We start from the raw sequence: 19,114 nt of genomic DNA, 5'->3' as shown, positions 1-19,114 counted from the left end.
TAATTTTGTATTCCTCATGTAACTATACCAAATGTATAACTGTGCTCTCTCAAATCATCACGATGTTATTTACTTGTATCCACATGATGTAATTAAAGTCATGCGAGATATTTGGATTTTTTCCGTTATTAATTAAATGAATATTCCTTTCTCAAAAAGAAAACCTAGATCTCATCTCTATGACTCTATTTGGTCCTCATAATCTAAAAATGTTGAGAATGGGGGCATCTCACAATAAAAATACAGTACCTAAGCTTATACCATCCATGGGTTAAAAGAATTTAGACAAATGTCAAACACATGGTTACCCAAGTGGTTGCTAGCGTTGACATAAACTCGAAAGTCATGTAGGTCACAATTTCGATTCGGTGGAATTAATGGTTATTAAATTTGGATTAATTAAAGATACAATGTGCGGTAGAAGAGAAGAAAACAAAATAACGGACGAGAAAATACATTCAGGCACATAAAAGTACCAACAAAGTGGTAATTTGCAAATGGGTTGAGAGGAAATTTGTGACTTTGAGTATTCACCAAGGGATTTCACTAGTCCCCCATGTCATCGATCACTGATCTCTCTACTAAAGAGCAAGATTCACATGTTAGTAGGTTTTTGTCACATATATGCAGATTTTCAAATTTGTCCATGTCTTTTGGTACATTTCAATCTTGAAACCCTAAAATTAGCATGCCAATTTGCCTTCCAAAAATCCAAAATTGCAAGAAAAAAAGAAACAAAAAACAGTGACTAATACATGCAGAGAAAAAATCCACTTCAAGAAACATTCCAATCAAAAATGAAAAACATGAATGAGAAAGAGAGATTATATTCCTCCCAATTTCACAATACATCATCAAATACAACAGTAATTCAAAGAGGAAGATGATGATCGATCGTTTCATCGTTCTAATCAAACAACAGCCAGCAGTTATCTATTTTTTCTTGAGCCCAAATCTTGAAAGGGAAGTAAATGAATAAAATTTCAGATGAAAGAGCTTTCAAAACTCATCCTCATTTGGTATATATCTAAGAGACAAAGTAGAAATAGTGATTTCTTACACTAGGCGTTCATCGGTATCATCAGTCAGCCGTTGGCTTCCCTCTGTGCTTTTTGATGTCCCCTGTTTCTTACTTTTTCTGCTCCTTGCTTTCTTGGCTTTCATCCGACGTTTTTTCTCATTGGCATCGACCCAGGTATAATCTGATGGAATATGAAAAGGATCTACCTCTTCCTTGAAGGAGTGGCTTTCTCCGTCACTCGAATGCCCTCCACGGCTTCCTTTCATCCATGAAATCCACGAACTTGATCCTTCTGATTCCTTGGATTTGGAGTCTTGGAAATGTGTTGGGCTTGACACCGGTGTTGAGAACTCCTCACTGGGCTGAAGCTCTTCAAACTTTGTGAATGTAACAATTACCCGAATAGTTGGAACTATAGGGATAGCTATCTGAATGAATAACAGAAGTGCAGACTTTAGTGGCAGGCATAAGCAAAGTCAAGTCTATGCTATATTAGGATATAGAACACAAGGAAAATAAGATATCTCGAGTTCTGAGCTTTCATTCCAAAAGGTACATAAGAGAACACATTTTGCTCGGCGATAACTTCAAGTTAAAAAGGACATGTTATATTCAATATACAATCGAAGCAAACAAGGACTAAAAATAGGTGGAAAGGAATGGAAATCAAATCCGGATCTTCTCAATCCAGTTCATTCTTTGATTTGTTCTAAAAGAAAATACAGTGACTCGGTATCTAATATGGAGTTGAAGATGGGAGAGCAAAACATAATTCAAAGACATAGAAAGCTCCTTAGAAGTTAGAACACTACCATATATCATAACTTCCAAAAGCATTCATGCATTTTCAAATAGTCAAACAGTAAAAGAAAAAGAAATCATACCCAGACCAAGTGATAATAGAAGCATAAATATAGTATCAGTAAGTAAATAAAAACGAAAAACCAAGATGTATGATAAGATATCGAGTATTACCTTCACAGGAAATGTGCCATGAGGTAGTTTAGTGGTTAAAAGCTCCCTCAGTCTCCTAACAGCCTTAACCTTGTTTGCTAGAATATCAAGTAATGGCAACAATTCTTCTGTTTTCAAGGGGAAGTCAGGTGTCAACCATAAAACTGGTCTTAATCCCTTCTTGTACTCGCTCTCATTCTTGGACTCAGTCGTTGTTCCATTTTTCTTTTTCTTCTTACTGTTTTTCTCTTTTCCCTTCTTAGCATCACCAGAATCGTCTCTCGGGGTTTCAGATGCCGACCTCTGATTATCATTTTTCTGATTAACTTCTTCTGAAGCCAATTTTGAGAACTTCTTCATCTTTGAGTCTTCAGGGTCAACACCAACGTTCTTTGACCCCTTCTTATTCCAACCAAACCAACCCTTCTTCTCCTTGCTAATGTTAGTTGATTCACTACTTTCATGAGAACCTCCTGGACCAATTTCTTGGCTCTCAAAAGCTCCATGATCCTCATCCTCGCCAAAACCATCTCCATTTCCCATCCTTAAAGCCGAATCTAATTGAATTCTCTCATCAGCCGTTAATATATCATCGCAGTCCTCATCATTTTCACCTCCATTTATAATCCTATCCTCACTTTCCGCAGCAAATAGTTCTTCATCGGTCATTGCACCAGGAACCCTCCTTGACTTCACACTCACCATCACATGCAGCATATCATAGACCTTTGCCTTCCAATTTCCTACCATCTCAGTCCTCTCCTGTCTCCGCCAATTTACATGGGGAACAAGCTCAGCTTGAGTAACATCAATCCCAGGCCTATACATGTTAGTCTGTGACATCAAAGCTACTTCATGAGCAACTTCAGCCTCTGTGGGTCGATTACCAGCTCCTTCTAGAGCATTTGTGATCTCTTTCTCCTTGTGAGAAAGAACAATCAGCGAACCAGGAGGTAACGATATATTACCATCATCTGTCCCACAACCTTCTCCAAGAAAGAGAAAAGTTTGGTCAGAGCGTTGGATGCGGAACCCATCAAAACCAGCAAGGGTCATGTCAGCACGTAGATTTGAACCTCGCTTCCATATCCGGTAAGTATCCGAAGGAGCAATTCGACCAATAAAAGGGATGACCGAACTCTCAAAGTGGAATGTTATCTCCATGTAGAAATCACGAATTCGAGCTGCAGAAGATATGATTCGTGGGAGTCGACGACACCACTTCTCCCATGCTAGGGGCTGATAATGTCGAGCTATGATCATCGCGATCGAATCCTCACGGGTACAAACTGCCTCCTGAAGAGCACTCCATCCATTCTCATTTTGTAAGCTCCAATCTGCACCTGCGGACATCAGAACTTCTGCAGAGATGGCATCACGAAGGCGAACAGCAAGGTGGAGTGGAGTTTCACGACCAGGAACATCACGTCGATCAATAGAAGCCGAAACAAGATCAGCTTGAGACTCGGCAGCAAGTGCTTCAGCTTCATTGGTGACTTCACCAGCTTTGGGTAGCCGAGGAAGAGCAGAAACAATGCGTTTGAGGGAGACGTAATCACGGCGTGCCACAGCCAAATGAACTGGGCTGTGTGCATATTTAGACAAATCCTCCATTACTACTTTCTCTCTCCCTTTCCTCTTTCTAAGCTATGGTTTGTGTCATTTCTGCTTGATTTGAATCTTACTACCCACTAAGGGAACTTTAGTTAACCTAAACACAAGGAGCCCTAGAAAATGCTTTGTCAAATAACAGATCTCCTTAATTCCCTCCAACAATGAAGATTTCCCAGCTAACCCTAAATTCTCTCCATTGTTAGGGTTTCAGACATGTCAGCTAACCACCAACTAAGAAACTGAAAAAGGGATATAACTAACCCCCCAAGCCCCAAATGTAAAATTAAAGCTTCCTTATATATCCCTCTTCACCTCAACTTCTCAGCCACAAATCCAAAACAATTTTTCTTTACTTCAAACCCCCAAAACACCTGAAACCATCAAATAACTAGGGTTTCTTTTTTTCTTCTATTCAAATCCTATTGTTTAATCTACCAGAAGAATCCGATTCGTCCTTTCTCGACCAAGATTCAATCTTTCACAACTAAAACAAAATACCCAAAATCAAATTGAAAGAATTACAAGAAAATTACCTCAAACCCGATCTAACTCGTCTTTTTGTTAGTAGTTTTCTTCTTCCTTAGCTTAGAAATGAACAAAGAAATCGTTTTTTTTCCTAAAACTGATGAGTGAGTTGAAGGATCGGGTTATCGAATTCTACCATTAATTGTTGACAGAATGGATATGAAGGAACTCGATCCCCACACAAAAGTCACCAACAACGAAACTCTCACTTTCTCTAGACAACTTTCTCTCTCTCCTCGCTTTCTCTTTCTATCTCTACTACTACCTGTCTTTCTCCTTTCTCTTGGCCACAATGGTAGTATTTACAGAGCTTGTAAGAGCTATTTACAGAGCACTTCATCTAGAGAGGTGTACTTTAATATGGCAGCGATTTTGGGGTGTAAAGAAAAATCTCCCGCTATAAAAATTTAGTTAATTAACATTGACTTAGATATTACATTTTTTTTAGCCCGAAAATATACTTTATCAAACCTTGTCCCTACTATTCATCTCAGTCTCACTCTCCTCCATAATCTCTTTCTCCTACTATCTCCCAATGTCTTAATTTTCCAATGTTTATCTTTCGATCTCTATCTGTCTCCCGTTCCCTTATTCTCTCAAATCTCTTACTGTTTCTTTCTCAATTCCCTAATGTTTATCTTTCGATCTTTATCTCTCTTTCTCTCCCAGCCAAAATTATGTCAAAGAGAAGTATTCTCTTCGCCGAAACCAGACCTCGAGTGGACTTTTGGCGAAACCCTCCTCGACAATTTCATGACTGGTTGACCACGATATTCTTGTGGTCGACCAGCCACGAAAACTCTCGAGGAGGGTTCCTCCTCCTCGGGGCCCCCTTCGTCTCGTACGAAGGGGACTCCGACGATGGAGACACTTCCCTTCGCGGGAATTATGTGAGAGAAAGGAGAAATGGTGAGATAGAGAAATGACAGATCAAGATAGAGCAGGAAAGATAGAGAGGGAAAAAAGGGAGAGAATGAAAGAGGGAGAAATAGTGAGAGAGAGAGATAAAGACCGAAAGAGGGGGTAATAGTGAGCGAGAGAGAAGAGAGAAGAGGTGGCAATGGTGGTCGGAAGTTATGGTGGTGAGGGTGATAGTGAAAATTAAGATTATGGGACATGATTCAATCAAGTGATTTTTTGGGCAGGACAATAAATATGTCCCCTAAGTCAATCTTAATTGACTTAGTTTTTACGTTTCAAAGATTTTTCATGAAATATTTAGCGGTAGAGTCAAAGAAAATTACCAACATTAGCATTTGGGTCAAGAGGTTGTCCGTTATAGGGTCTGAATCACAGATTAACCATTGACCTGGTTGATTAGAGAGGGTCGTTAACAACCGTTAGTTTGTGGCCCAAATCCCTCTACGATTTGAGGACGCGTATTAAGTGCAGTATAAATCCCGCTATGATCGACATATTCAATTCAATGAAAATTTATGTTTTTGAATTAAAATGTAGTTTTGCTATATTGTTCAATATTCTTTTATTTTGGCATTACAATTCACTTTTGAGATATTTATTGTTAGGGTCAACGTAAAGTACCGACATTAGCATTTGAGTCACAGACTAACAGTTACTAACGACCGTCTCTAGTCAACTGGGTCAACGGTTAGTTTGTGATCCAGACCTTATAACGGACAAACTCTTGACCTAAATGCTAAGTCGGTACTTTTCCTTGACCCTAACACTAAACATCCCATTTTTCATTATGATCCAAGATCGTGGCCTTTAGTATTTGCAAAATCAAACTAATTTTCTACCATTTGCAATAAAAGGCCTTACTATTTGAAATTATAGAACAAAACACTAATTTAAAACTCATTTTTTTTCTCTCCCGTCACCATCTTTGGGCACCATCTCTAATCATGTTCCCCAAATATTTGTCAACGACGATCCTTTCTCTGATCCCTTCTCCCTTATTTATCTCTATTTCTTTCCTCGCCCCACCTTCTTATAGGTTTTTAAACGAAGGGGCTCATTCTTCTTTTAACGAAGGGGAGGAGAAAGGAAGTTATTGAGAGGGAGTAGGGGAAAGATAGAATGAAAGGAGATAAGAAGAAGGAGAGAAAGAAAAAGAGGGTTTTGGTGGACATTGAATAATTTAAAATAGTGATTTGAGGTTTTCGCTCTAACCTTTCAAGTTCTCTTTTGATCCCTACATAACTTCAGCTTTAATTTCTCATTTTTTGTTTGACAGTTTAATTTCTAATTTAATCTTCAAATACTAGTAAATTTGATATTGAAAGATATGGTTGAAGAAGTGAATTTCTATTTGTTCTCGAAAAAAAATAGTCCAATATTTTTTAGCTCTATAAATAGTCCAAGTAGATCTCTATATACCAGGGTCTTTCTCTTTTTTCTTACTTTGCTATTTTTCCTTGACTTCTTCATTTATTAAATTAATACCCTTCAATTTAATATTTACTTCATTATTGCCATTATCACTCACATGCTTACAACTCAAAATCCAAACTCACGTGTTCACAGACATTGCACGTGCTACTGTTGGAACGAACCGGTTCTAATTTTTTGGTGCTAATTATTTTAGTTCTGTAGTAATGCCGATTTCTCCCCAACAGGGAACCAATTATTAGGATCCACTTTGGTTTGGGTTAAACACACTAATAAGTTGTGGAATTTTGTCTATTAACATTTTTTATTAATTTGTAGGACATTTGGATTTGTGAATGATTTGAGAACTAATGCCCTAAATCACATCAACACCAATTTCTATTTTTCTGAATAATATTCGCTGACATATTTTAAATAAATAACACTACTAGTTATACCAATAAAAAAAATATATACTCAATTACACCCAGTTTTTTGAATAGGGAAAAATTATAAAATCAAATCCCATTTTAGTGTTATCATAAGCAAACAAGAACTAGATTTTTTTTCTTTAACTACCAACAATAAACTACTAATAAATATAGTGGTTGCGCAAGGCTTGTGTACATCTAAATCTATAACTTATCAAATTTATTAAAGTTGACATTGAAGCTTCCTTTGTTAGGTAGTTTTCGTGGTGAGTTCTTCATCATTCATCGTCTATTCCTAAATTTTCTATCATTTTCTACATTATTAATAGTACTTTTGAAACACCGTAGCCAATAGAATACCTCATAAATCAAAAAAAGGTATTCTCTTATTTGTGGGTGATAGTGTTTAAGAAAGTAGACGAATCCTTGGCAGAAACAGGATCAAGATTCTACGAATAGTTAACTTTTCCCACTAGACGGGTCATACATTTCGGTCCGAGACTCTCCGGTGGGAAATTTTATGAGACCCCATCACTATAGTGGGTCAGGCGGGTACTGCAATACTGTTCATCTCCGGACTTCCACAGGCTCGTTCTGACTCTGGCCCTGTAACACATACCACTATACCACACTTCCGGATTTGTTTCACTAGAGCGAGGGTGACACATACCAGTATACCACACTTCCGGATTTGTTTCACTAGAGCGAGAGTGAACCGCCTAAATTAATCAGTAGGTTAATGTCAATATTCAGGCCCATAAGTTTATCCATTCATTTTCGGAAAACCCCATTGTACCAGAAACCTCAAAAAGAGAAACTTGTGAACCAGATCGTTGGAGATCAATTTGTTGGTGTTAATATGCCAACTACCAGGGGACCCACTTAATATAGAGAGAGAGAGAGAGTTAGACGTGAGATTAAGTGAAGTAGGTGGTGGTGATTTGTCTTTGTACTAAATTCTTGTTATAGTTTGCATCTTTTGGAGTCATTTGGAATGGGTAATATAATACCATCCTAATCACATAAACTATCAAGCAATTAGAGACATCAGTTAGAATGTAGGCCGACTAGTTTTTTTTTGAATGAGTGATTCTATTAATCACCAATACAAATTACAATTTGAAGGACTATAGTGAAAATATCAACAAAGAAAACAATAAACCGGTCATCCTGGACTTGGAGGGACCAATGTCGCAAAAGCCAAGTTGTGAGGCCCAGTATTGGAATGTCGCGAACAATGTGATAGGGCCATGTTCCTCTCGCCTACTTTGGCATGAGGAAATTCAATTTGAGACTTTAATTTCCACGGTGGGGAGGATGAAAAATCCGATAAAAGGGTGTAGTTAGATAGTTGAATTGTATTGGGAATGTCAAGGATCGAGTCTTGCAAAAGCATACGTTCTGTTTGACAATTGATTTGCTGATTGTTTTCTCCCGTTGTTACGTTTCTTCTGACCACAGTTCTCCTTATCTTTCTTTGCCCTCTCCTTTCTCATTTTCTTCTCCCTTATTTCTATGAGCGACTTGAAAATCATATTCCCGAGCGACAAAAGTCGTTCACCCAGAAACCTTAGACGAACGGGGGAAGGGGAGAGGGAAGATAGAAGGGGAGAGAGAGAAGGCAGAGAGAGAAATGGTGGTGGATGGAAGTAGCGTGAAAATGAGAGGATAAAAAAACAAATACTATATAAATTTTTGGATCCCAAAATAAGATTTCTGCAAACCCAATTGGGTTAATTTAGGCCAGCGACCCATACTACAACTGTAATTTAGCCGCATAGTGGCCCAGGGGCCATTTTCTTTTTCTACAAGGCTACACCCGCCTCCTTGGACTCCCACATGAATCGCATGTGAGAGAAACAAGAGTTTCCCTCTCCACGTGGTGACGTGACTGAACATGTGAGAGGAGAGAGAAACCCTTGTTGGTCTCACATGTTGTTCAAGTGGGAGTCCAGAGGCGGGTTGAGTATATTTTTTGTTTCTTTTTAGGTATGGAACTACATCATCATTTACATGCACAACTTTACTCAACTTCAAACTTTTCAATAGAGACCTTTAGAAGTTGAACACTGAACTTTACAACTACCCAACTTTAATATTCACCTATATATAATTTTTAGTTGGATATCATAATTTAGACCCCCCCCCCCCCCCCCCCCCCCCCCCCCCTCTCTCTCTCTCTCTCCTTATTTTGTGGAAGAGGTGAACTGAAAAAACTGAATATGGAGCAAGACAAGAAGTTCTATTCAGAAGAAGAGAAAAAAATGATGGAAGAGGAAAAATCAATTGTGAGAAATAGAAGAGAGTGTCATCCATTATTGAGAGGAGATTACAAGCAGAAGCTGAGAGAGAAAGAAGGTGGGAATTATAATCATGGGTTATGTTCTTATGAGATTCAATCACTATCTGCCATATGTGAAACTCTTATACCATCTCTATCATTAGAACCACAACTTGATCAAATTAACATCCCAAAATCAAGACTAGAAGCCATTAAATCTTTTTATCTTGCTTCTGGCTCTCAGAAACCAATACCACATGAGGTATATGTCTTTCATTTCTCACTCTTTATTTCTTCGTCTCTCTTTAGATTTTTCATTTCGAGTAATGCTAGAGAACAAGAAAAATTAGGCAGACACTGAACAAGAATTCTCTGTGGCTTGCGGTGATTCGAAGTTCAGTGGATCAAAATTATTGAAAGCACGAATAACAACAAACCACATAAGATTTCTGCCCAGAGTCTGTTTGGTTTTTCTTGTCCCTACGCGTTTTTCATCTTTCTCTCTAACTTGTAACATTTTCAACAGGTTGCAGAGTTTATGATGGAGAGGGGTATGTTACATGCTGTGATCATAGTAAGAGTGATTTTATTGATGCTATCAACTAGATTGGGAACTCTACTTCTTTGTGGATATCTATGTTTTAGTTCTAAGTTCCCATTCATCAATACTTTTCAATATATTCCATTGAAGAAAAGAGAGAAAATCTTGCAAAATTGGTCAAGAGAGAAGTATCTCATATATGTGAAAACTGCTTTTACAATGATCAAATCCGTGTGCTTTTACATATTTTTCACAAGAGTAAGTATTACTTGATATCAATTTTTAGGCCATTTCAACCTTTGAGTTATCAATTTCATTCTATCAACTTTTTGTTGCAGACCGATGATAAGTTTGAAAACCAAGCATGGGAAGCAATTGGATATCGAGTAGAGGACGATGAGAATATTACCAAACCTAAAAAAGAGAGACCACTTGAGAAGGGAATTGTCGAAATGAAACATGAAACTAGCTCAAGTTTTGTTCAATCTCTCACCCAAAAAGGCCTAAAAGTTACAGAAGATTCAAAGGCTTACAAGATCGAATGTGATGTGGTTGTTGTTGGTTCTGGTTCGGGTGGTGGAGTTGCAGCTGCAGTTCTTGCAAGTTCTGGTCAGAAAGTTTTGGTTCTTGAGAAAGGGAACTATTTTGTACCCGAAGATTATTCGTGTATAGAAGGACCTTCATACAATGAACTCTATGAATCTGGTGGGTTCTTATCGACCCTCGATGGAAAAATGCTGATACTTGCAGGATCGACAGTCGGTGGTGGATCAGCTGTGAACTGGTCAGCAAGCATCAAAACACCAAGTTCTGTATTAAGAGAGTGGTATTTAAATCATAAGATTCCACTTTTCGGAAGCTCTGATTACATTTCTGCCATGGATGTAGTATGTAAGAGGATTGGAGTTACTGAGAATTGTACAAATGAAGGATTTCAGAATCAAGTTCTTAGGAAAGGGTGTGAAAGACTTGGCCTCAAAGTCGAAAAAGTTGCACGAAATTCGTCGGAGAATCATTACTGTGGTTCTTGTTGCTTTGGTTGTAAAACAGGAGATAAGAAAGGGACTGATTCTACTTGGTTAGTAGATGCTGTAAACTGTGGTGCTGTGATCTTAACTGGAATTGAAGCAGAGAAATTCATTTTGGAGAAGAACAAAGTCGGCGAAACAAGAACAAAGAAATGTTTGGGAGTAATGGCAACATCTATAAACAAGAACATCACAAAGAAACTAGAAATTCATTCTAAAGTAACAATTTCAGCTTGTGGATCTCTCTTGACGCCTCCGTTGATGATCAGTAGTGGATTGAAAAACCCTAATATCGGAAAGAATCTTCGCCTCCATCCTGTTTTGTTTGCGTGGGGTTACTTCCCAGAATCAATGACAGAACTCGAAGGCAAAAAATTTGAAGGAGGAATAATCACATCACTACACAAAGTAATATCCGAAAACTCCAATATTCAAGCTATCATAGAAGCTCCCATACAAGGACCGGCTAGTTTTGCTGTGACTTTTCCTTGGGTGTCCGGTCTAGATATGAAGGAGAAAATGGTGAATTATTCGAGGACGGCTCAACTATTTGCACTAGTTAGAGACCAAGGTTCAGGAGAAGTAAAGAAGAAAGGCAGGATAACATATAGCCTTAGTCGGATGGATAAAGAGAATCTTAAAACGGGACTTAGACGGGCTTTGAGAATTCTAGTTGCAGCAGGAGCCATTGAAGTAGGGACTCATAGAGAAGATGGTCAAAGACTAAAATGCAAAGGGATTAAAGAAGAAGAGTTGGAAGAGTTCTTGGACTCAGTTGAAGAAATGGGAGGCCCGTTATCCTTCGGAGAACACTGGACTATATACTGTTCGGCCCATCAGATGGGAAGCTGTAGAATGGGAATCAATGAAAAGGAAGGTGCTGTTGATGAGAATGGAGAGAGTTGGGAAGCAAAAGGGTTATTTGTATGTGATGGAAGTGTATTGCCTAATGCAACTGGAGTTAACCCTATGATCACTATCGAATCCATCGCTTATTGCCTATCGAAGAAAATTGCAGAATCAATGGAGAAGACTAAATGATGAAAAATCAAGTAAGTTTGGAGACCGAAAATCTAAGTTTTCATGAGTAATAGTTTTCATATACTAAAATTTTATTTAGAAGGTATTATGTAAGAAGAATTTATCTACATGGCTTAAAAATATGTACTTCATGTTCTGTTTTTCTTTTCTAAAGCTTTTAGATCTTAGTTAGTTTTTGTTTGATGATATCAACCAAAAATCAATATCAACTCGACGATAATTTTTCTTTTTTTTATAATTTCGTGGAAAGTGTCACAGAAAAGTACCAAGCTTTGAAAAAGAGTACTGATGAATTTGGGTCATTGAATAACGAAGACCAATTAAATTAAGTTCTAACAACCAACTAACAATTAGATTAATGTTCGGGAATAAGAAAAATGATGCACTATAGGCAAAAATCTTATGTGGTTGCCGTAATCCATAAGTTGATCAGAATCATCGGAAACACAAATCACAACAAGTCATGTAAAAGCATAGAGTGATCTCATTCTTGGTCAAGAATCAAACAGTCAACTTTTTTCCTTAAAAAACATATGATAAACCATTAATTCCTTTTCTAATTTTAACAAATTAAAATTCAATTCAATCAAATTGGAGATTCCATGATTTTTAAGTTAAAAGGAAACTAATTTAAGGGCCCATGATAGAAAAATATCATTATAAAAATGGCAAGTCAAGGAGGTCAAAGTCAAAGTAATTTGATTCCTGGCTTTATATTTCTTTTCTCTTTGCTCTTACCAACCCACACCACCTCTCTTTCTCTTTTAAACTGCTATTTCCATCACCTTTCCCCCTCTCTCTCTCTCTCTCTCTCTCTCTCTCTCTCCTCAAATTTTCTCATTAACTTCCAATCCAATAGAGAGTAAACAAGGCATAGTATAGAGAGAGAAACAGAGGGTTGATCAACCATGTCTGATATCATCAAAGAAGCTTGGAGAAATTATCTCATACAATTGCAAACCAATCCTCTTAGAACAAAGGTAGTTTGATTAAAATAATGATTTTGAATCTAGTTTTCTGTTTTTGTACTTAATCAAACTTCAATTTCTCTGTTTCAAATCTTAAGTAAATTATTAGGGTTAATGCTTTATTGGTTAGCTAATTGAATCTCTGGGGATTAAGTTGATTTCTATGTTTGATCTTTTTTTTATAGGCCATTACAGCAGGAGTTCTAGCTGGTTGCAGTGATATAACTGCTCAAAAGATTTCTGGAATTAAGAAGCTTCAATTGAGAAGATTACTTCTTATCATGGTATTCCATTTTTTCTCTCTTAGGGTTTTATCTTTATTAGATTTGTTATTCCAATTGTTGAGTTTTTTTTTATGCATTTTTGGGTATTTAAATCAAGGGTAGTCTTGTGTTTGAATAAAAATATATACACATCCTTTGTATAAAACATGAAGGATTTTTTTAAGGGTGACTGCTCGATTTATACAGAGAATTAGAGATAAAGCCAGTCCTAGGATTGTCATCTAGAGTTTCCACATCATGTGTGTGACATCCCAAACTTCAGCACACGGGGGCATACACCTATAACCCATGCTTTGGATTCTCCCCCAAGCGATGCGGGACTATCACAGGCCCCCACCTTGGCGACGAGTTGTCCTGGACTTTGATACCATCTTTAACGCCTCAAGTATGACAAGTTATCGATATTGTCTATGTTTTCATACTCAGACCTAAATCCACAGGCATGGGTGTTGCTCCCGACAAAGACTCCACGAGCCCACCCAAAAAACCTCAATACTTACTAAGCTTGAGCGTATACATGTAAACCAAGCTCCAGACTCTCACCCGAGCGATGTAGGACTATCAAAGTACGGTTGAGTTTGAAACAAAATCGTATGGTTTTGTTTGAAATTTTTATTGGTTTTCTCTTGTTATTAAAGAAAATGAAAGTTTGATTACTTTTTGCAGCTCTATGGGTTTGCATACTCAGGGCCATTTGGGCATTTTCTTCATAAATTGATGGATTGGATTTTCAGAGGAAAGAAAGGCACCAAAACTGTCGCTAAGAAGGTTAGTTTAAGTCATTTAACCCTTGGGATCAATCGAAAATAGATAAGATACATTAAAACAAAAGTAAATTTAATATTTGACTTGTCGAAATGGAATTTTGGTATTTATCTAGAGCGGGTGAAATTTTGTGATTCAGGTGCTATTGGAGCAATTGACTTCTTCCCCTTGGAACAATATGTTTTTCATGATGTACTATGGCTTGGTAGTTGATGGTATGAACTTCTACGAACATTTAATTTTCTATTAACTTCTTTCTACTTTTTTCTTAACAACCAATCTATTTTCGTGTTACGATAAAATTCTATATATGATGTGTTAGGTGTGTTTTAAATTATCTTTTTTAAAATGTTTCAGTAACAAAATTTGACAGTGAATCACTTCGTGTATAACTAAAAACTCGACGTTAACTACTGACCATTTTCGTGCATCTAACATCTCAAGTTCTTCATTATGTAGGAAGACCATGGGGTTTGGTCAAGAACAAAGTCCGTAAGGACTACCCTACTATTCAATTGACTGCTTGGAAGGTAAGAAATTTTTATTTTTACGACTGAATAAAGGGATTTCTGAATTGTTTAACATTGTTAAAATTGGTGTCTAATGCAGTTTTGGCCTATAGTGGGTTGGATAAACTATCAATACATGCCTTTGCAGTTTCGAGTCTTGTTCCATAGCTTTATTGCCTCCTGCTGGTATATAGTTTTCTCTCTCTAACTCTGCAACTCTCTTTCACATGTACTCATCCAAACACACATATATAGGATTCATCTATATCTATTCGTTTTTTCGAGCATTATACGAATACAGAAGAGAATGTATACGAATTGACACTGTTTTATTTCATTTTGCGATCTCAGGGCAATCTTTCTGAATCTAAAAGCTCGCACAGTCACTATTAAGAAGGCCTAACACACAAAGAGATAGATATGAAGCAATCTCAACGGCGCTGCAGTTTGCTTTATTCTGTAGGCATGTTAAACTTTTGTAGCTCCTAAGAATTAGTTTTCGGTTTTTTCCTTGATTCTGAAAGGGGATATCAGATTCTTCGTCCATGCTTGTTTTCAGTACCTTCATGTTGGAAATAAATGTATTAGGATTGCAGATCAGAATTTTGAACACATAATATATTGATTTTGACGTATAAGATATCTCAGATGGGATTTATTTATCACTCTTCTTCAATTTCTCCTCCAAGTCTATGTTCTTTTTTCTATCACCTTCTAGTACAAGAAACATCAAATCTTCTTGTAAAATGAGAAAAGTTCTAAAACTATTGACATGTAAAAACAACAGTGATGGGTGAGAAAGTTTAAGATTTCAACTAAATATGCAGTTACCCTAATCTTTTGTAAGGCTGATTTAGATGAGTTAATTGTCAAACAAGAAACAACCCTTGAATCATCTTTATCTAAATCAAGCAAAATTAGATTCATTCACGGTTGGTACATGGCAAGTATACGTAAGTATATAAGTTTGAGTGCAAGACATTTATACGCATGTAGAGACAGTAGTGGAGAAGAAGTTGGTTGGTTACCTGAAGGACTTGAATGGTTCAGATTCTTCAAGATATGAGGCAGCTTCAAAACATTCGACTGCTTCTAGTAAAGCGGTAGCAGCAGTAGCAGCAGCATCACAACCCTTGGCTTTGTTTCTGTAAAGCATTCCAAGACTGTACCAAGCAAAAGCATTTGTTCTATCCAAACGCAGTGCTTCTTTAAGAAAGTTTCTTGCCACTGCAACTGATTTGTTATTCTCTTGATGTCTGAGAATATTAGCAATAGAGATTAAGCTCGGAACATAGGTCGGTTCAACATCTAATGCTCTTTCGAATGCATTCAGAGCTTTCTTCCAGAGGCCCTTTGCTTCGTAAAATAAACCTGAGAATAGTAAGCATCATTAGATAACATTCAGAGCTTTTGTGCATTATATTATGAATCTACCATCATTAGATACAGTTAGTTGTAATATGTACACTAACATGGTGAGAACTTTCAATCCAATTTGCTCTTGTTTTACAACTTCCCGACTGTTTTGTTGTTCATAGACAAGATCACAAGATTATATAGAGATAAGAAACCCATTTCACTATGGATAGAACCAGCATCATTCTGAAACGAAGAATAGAAGGACGAGATTATGAGATGAAAAAAAGTAGAAAGGAAGGTACCTTTAGTGTGCCACATAGAAGCAGCATCTGGAGCAATTTCCTCGGATTTGGAAAGGCAAACCTCTGCGTCCCGCCAATGTGACAAGCTCATGTAGACCTTAGCCAGATCATGCCAAATCTCTTGTTCGTAACTTCTATCATGGCTACGATTACCCTGTGATCATAAGATATTTGTAAGAACAGTAATAGCAGTAAACTGATCCATAAATTGATGTAGCAAGTTAGCAACTCCTTGAGAAGTTGTGTAGCTGGAACCTAATAAATAGACAATGAAAAACACATAATGTTCAATATATGAAGGTTTCCATACACCTTTTCAGTGTTCTTTTTCTTTTAGAAACTGTAACTTCCATGGTTTTGCTTCTTTTCAGTTCGTTGAGCTTATATTTATACTAAACTATGAGCCAATCAATATACATGGAGTAAAGCATGTTCGTCTCAAATGGCCATGAGAGAAAACCAATATGAAACGCGTCTCCTTAAACTATCAATGGGTTTAACTACTCTTTTGCTGAAACAGATCGTGTTGTTTTCAATATTTTATTTCAGAAAACTAATATAGCACATAAATTTCGCAGGCTCTTTGACCAGAAGGATCTTTAAGAAAGGAAACAAAATTTCAAACCTTCAAAAGATATTCTGGAACTCCAGCACTTCTATTTTGTACTTGAAGGATTCCAAGAATACTTGAAAATGTCTTGATAGCACGTTTTGGTTGACCCTGAGCAATCTGGAGTTTAGCTTTAGTACGTAATAATTCTCCTTGAGACCACTTCACAGTTTGATCTAGAGCAGCATCGATGATAAGCTCAGCATCCGCAAACTGTCTTTTAGCTGATAATATAGAAGCCATAAGAATCCAACCTTCGACATCAGATTCATCTTCCAGTTTTAGCAACTGTTTTCCATAATAGAGAGCAACATCCATCCTTCTCTGCTGAGCATTTTCTAGACAAAGATGATATACAATTTTAGGATCTCTTTCTTTGTTTGTGCTCTCAGCAGTTTCTAATGCATCAAGTGCCTCGGCCTGCTTCAGAATCATCTCAGACCTAGACACAATAGATCTCGCTTGAGCTGACAAAGAGACTCCTAGTAAACAATTAGCAACACTACCTATTTGATCACACCCTCCCACCGATGTCTCCTGTGCTCTTCGAGCGAATCTTACACCTTCTTCAGCACAACTAGGCGTCTCCCCGCAAATCTTTGATGCCAGTAATAGAGGATGAATGCAATTTGGATTCGCCGAGCCGCTCAATAATTGCCTCAGTTGATTCAGAGCATCCATGTCTTCACCTGCCCCATGGTAACAGAGAGAAAGAATGTAACATGCTTCATTCAAACCTAAAACCCCAGGAAGCAATTCGTCGATAAGATCGGCTAAGCACCTTAGTGCTCCTGACATTGATAATGCGTAGCAAAGATGATAAATGATTGATGGATCCCACTGAATTCTTTCAAGAGCAAAACTCCTCAATAGAATCACAAGAAGAAGAACAGCTTCCTCTATGTTGTTTCCTGGTATAAAGGATCCTTCAATTTGATAACGAAGGTTTGGAGGACTAGCATCAGTACCACCATAAAGAAGAAAAATAGCAAACTCCTTGTGTATTCTTGCAGTAGTCTCTGCATCAAGGTTCCAATCATGAAGAAGGGCACGCCGATATGATGAGATTGCTTCATGGGGATCACCGGCAAGTCTCCATAATTCTGGAAGCAATTCGACAACCTTGTTTAGAGTCTCATGTAATTTACTACCCGCTTCAAAGTTTTCTGGTAAACCTTTTGTTGACGAAGATTCTAAAGTGTCAAGTATATCTTTGCAAGATTGAGCAGCCTCTGCAGAACGACATTACACATAAACATCAGACAACAATGAATGTTTTGATGTTATTGCTGCTTCAATGTCATTTATTTTGAGATGTCAAAATCCTAATCTTCTAACTTTCTTAATCTTTTGAGGTATCAAAGCCATAATCAACAAAAACCCTAATCACCATTTGAACTCTACTTGGGTAATTTCATAACCACTTGACAACATCACTATATTCAATGCATATAACTTACTAACTAGTTAGAAAAAATAATTCGTTTGGGTGAAATCGAATAATTTCCTAATGGAATTTGATTATGGTGCAAACTGATAATTAGACATAAAATCCAATTTAACAAAGTAAGTTATACTCAAACAAATGAAGGACGATCTTCAAGCTTCAGATGAAACTTGGAGAAGAAGATTTCAACTCATAGACTAAAAAACTCAAACTACAATAAAATTTATCACCATCAAGATATCAATATGATTATATGATCAAGGTGTGGGCGAAAATGAGAAAAATAAAAAAAAAATTGGGTTACCTTTATATTTGCCAAGAGATTTTAAGGAATTAGCTTTCTCTAAAGTCTTGTCGAGAATACTAATACAGAATTTCTCTGTATCTGTAAGCATTTCCAAACATCAAACTTCTTCTTCTCCTCCTTCTTACTCTTCCCCTTCAAGAACTGAAAAGCTCTCGATGTTAATGGCGGACGATTTTTCTGCCGAACTTGGAAAGCAAAGCAAATACTATCAGTTTCCAGGAGAAAATGCGCTTTTTTAGGTTAATTGGCGGGAGCCAATTGCCGTTTTTCTAAAAGGTTTTTTTTTTTTTTAAAACCGTTTTTCTGAAAGTTTGTAACAGATGTTTTTCCATTTACAGTTTCTTAATGAAATAAAATTATAAGAGAAAATACTTATAATAGGTGCCTTTATCATTTCTAAGTGTTGATTTTTCAAAGGCTTTGATTAGTATTTGTATCGAGCTTGAGTACAAGCACAAGTGTTCCCACCATTAACTCTTGTTTGAGAAGTCGTGAATATGTGTTACATTTTGTTTGTGTGGTTAGAATTTTTTCGACTTTATAAGTCAAATAAACCAAGATAGAGACTAAGGCAATAATAGTCTCTGAGATGTCCGGTATCAATATGAAGGAATAGAAAATTGGTCTGATGTCAGGTAACGATATTTTGAAAGAAAAGAAATTAGTCACGGTAATTGAATGGTTAACTTCACATTTTGCATGACAAAATATTTGGCTTAAATTGCGCGTAAGTATAGTGTTTCTAAATAAGGAGAACTATTGAGTGGAAGAATTTAATCATTTTATGGATAATGTT

The 19,114-nt window shown here is 37.0% G+C and overlaps 4 protein-coding genes across 5 annotated transcripts; 2 read left to right on the top strand and 2 right to left on the bottom strand.

The window, feature by feature from the left end:
• Positions 1-811: 811 nt before the first annotated feature.
• Positions 812-4,466, bottom strand: LOC147551003 (uncharacterized). Its single transcript, XM_086668203.1, has 2 exons — positions 1,997-4,466; positions 812-1,449 (listed from the first exon to the last, which is right to left on the bottom strand). The coding sequence occupies exons 1-2, from the start codon at positions 3,587-3,589 to the stop codon at positions 1,057-1,059; spliced, it is 1,986 nt and encodes a 661-aa protein (XP_086524329.1). The 5' UTR covers positions 3,590-4,466; the 3' UTR covers positions 812-1,056.
• Positions 4,467-8,234: 3,768 nt separating this feature from the next.
• On the top strand, positions 8,235-11,934 carry LOC147551002 (long-chain-alcohol oxidase FAO2-like). Its single transcript, XM_086667554.1, has 3 exons — positions 8,235-9,419; positions 9,684-9,956; positions 10,037-11,934. The coding sequence occupies exons 1-3, from the start codon at positions 9,099-9,101 to the stop codon at positions 11,765-11,767; spliced, it is 2,325 nt and encodes a 774-aa protein (XP_086523680.1). The 5' UTR covers positions 8,235-9,098; the 3' UTR covers positions 11,768-11,934.
• LOC147551001 (peroxisomal membrane protein PMP22-like) lies at positions 10,894-14,955 on the top strand. 2 transcript variants are annotated; one of them, XM_086667557.1, is made up of 7 exons: positions 10,894-11,778; positions 12,921-13,019; positions 13,686-13,787; positions 13,924-13,999; positions 14,244-14,314; positions 14,394-14,479; positions 14,645-14,955. In XM_086667557.1, exons 1-7 carry the CDS (start codon positions 11,764-11,766, stop codon positions 14,694-14,696), a joined length of 501 nt encoding a protein of 166 aa, XP_086523683.1. In that variant the 5' UTR covers positions 10,894-11,763; the 3' UTR covers positions 14,697-14,955. The 2 variants fall into 2 exon arrangements, with proteins under 2 accessions (XP_086523683.1, XP_086523682.1); XM_086667556.1 differs by lacking the exon at positions 10,894-11,778 and adding an exon at positions 12,511-12,747.
• LOC147551000 (protein NPGR2-like) lies at positions 14,488-18,661 on the bottom strand. The gene is made up of 5 exons (XM_086667555.1): positions 18,316-18,661; positions 16,580-17,796; positions 15,955-16,108; positions 15,322-15,664; positions 14,488-14,855 (listed from the first exon to the last, which is right to left on the bottom strand). The coding sequence occupies exons 1-5, from the start codon at positions 18,404-18,406 to the stop codon at positions 14,849-14,851; spliced, it is 1,812 nt and encodes a 603-aa protein (XP_086523681.1). The 5' UTR covers positions 18,407-18,661; the 3' UTR covers positions 14,488-14,848.
• Positions 18,662-19,114: the final 453 nt, after the last annotated feature.

Source organism: Eschscholzia californica, unplaced genomic scaffold (assembly GCF_041429995.1).
Source record: "Eschscholzia californica isolate CP2 unplaced genomic scaffold, dmEscCali1.0.p SCAF_3, whole genome shotgun sequence".
Lineage (NCBI taxonomy): Eukaryota > Viridiplantae > Streptophyta > Magnoliopsida > Ranunculales > Papaveraceae > Eschscholzia > Eschscholzia californica.
This window is presented reverse-complemented; position numbering and strand designations above follow the sequence as displayed.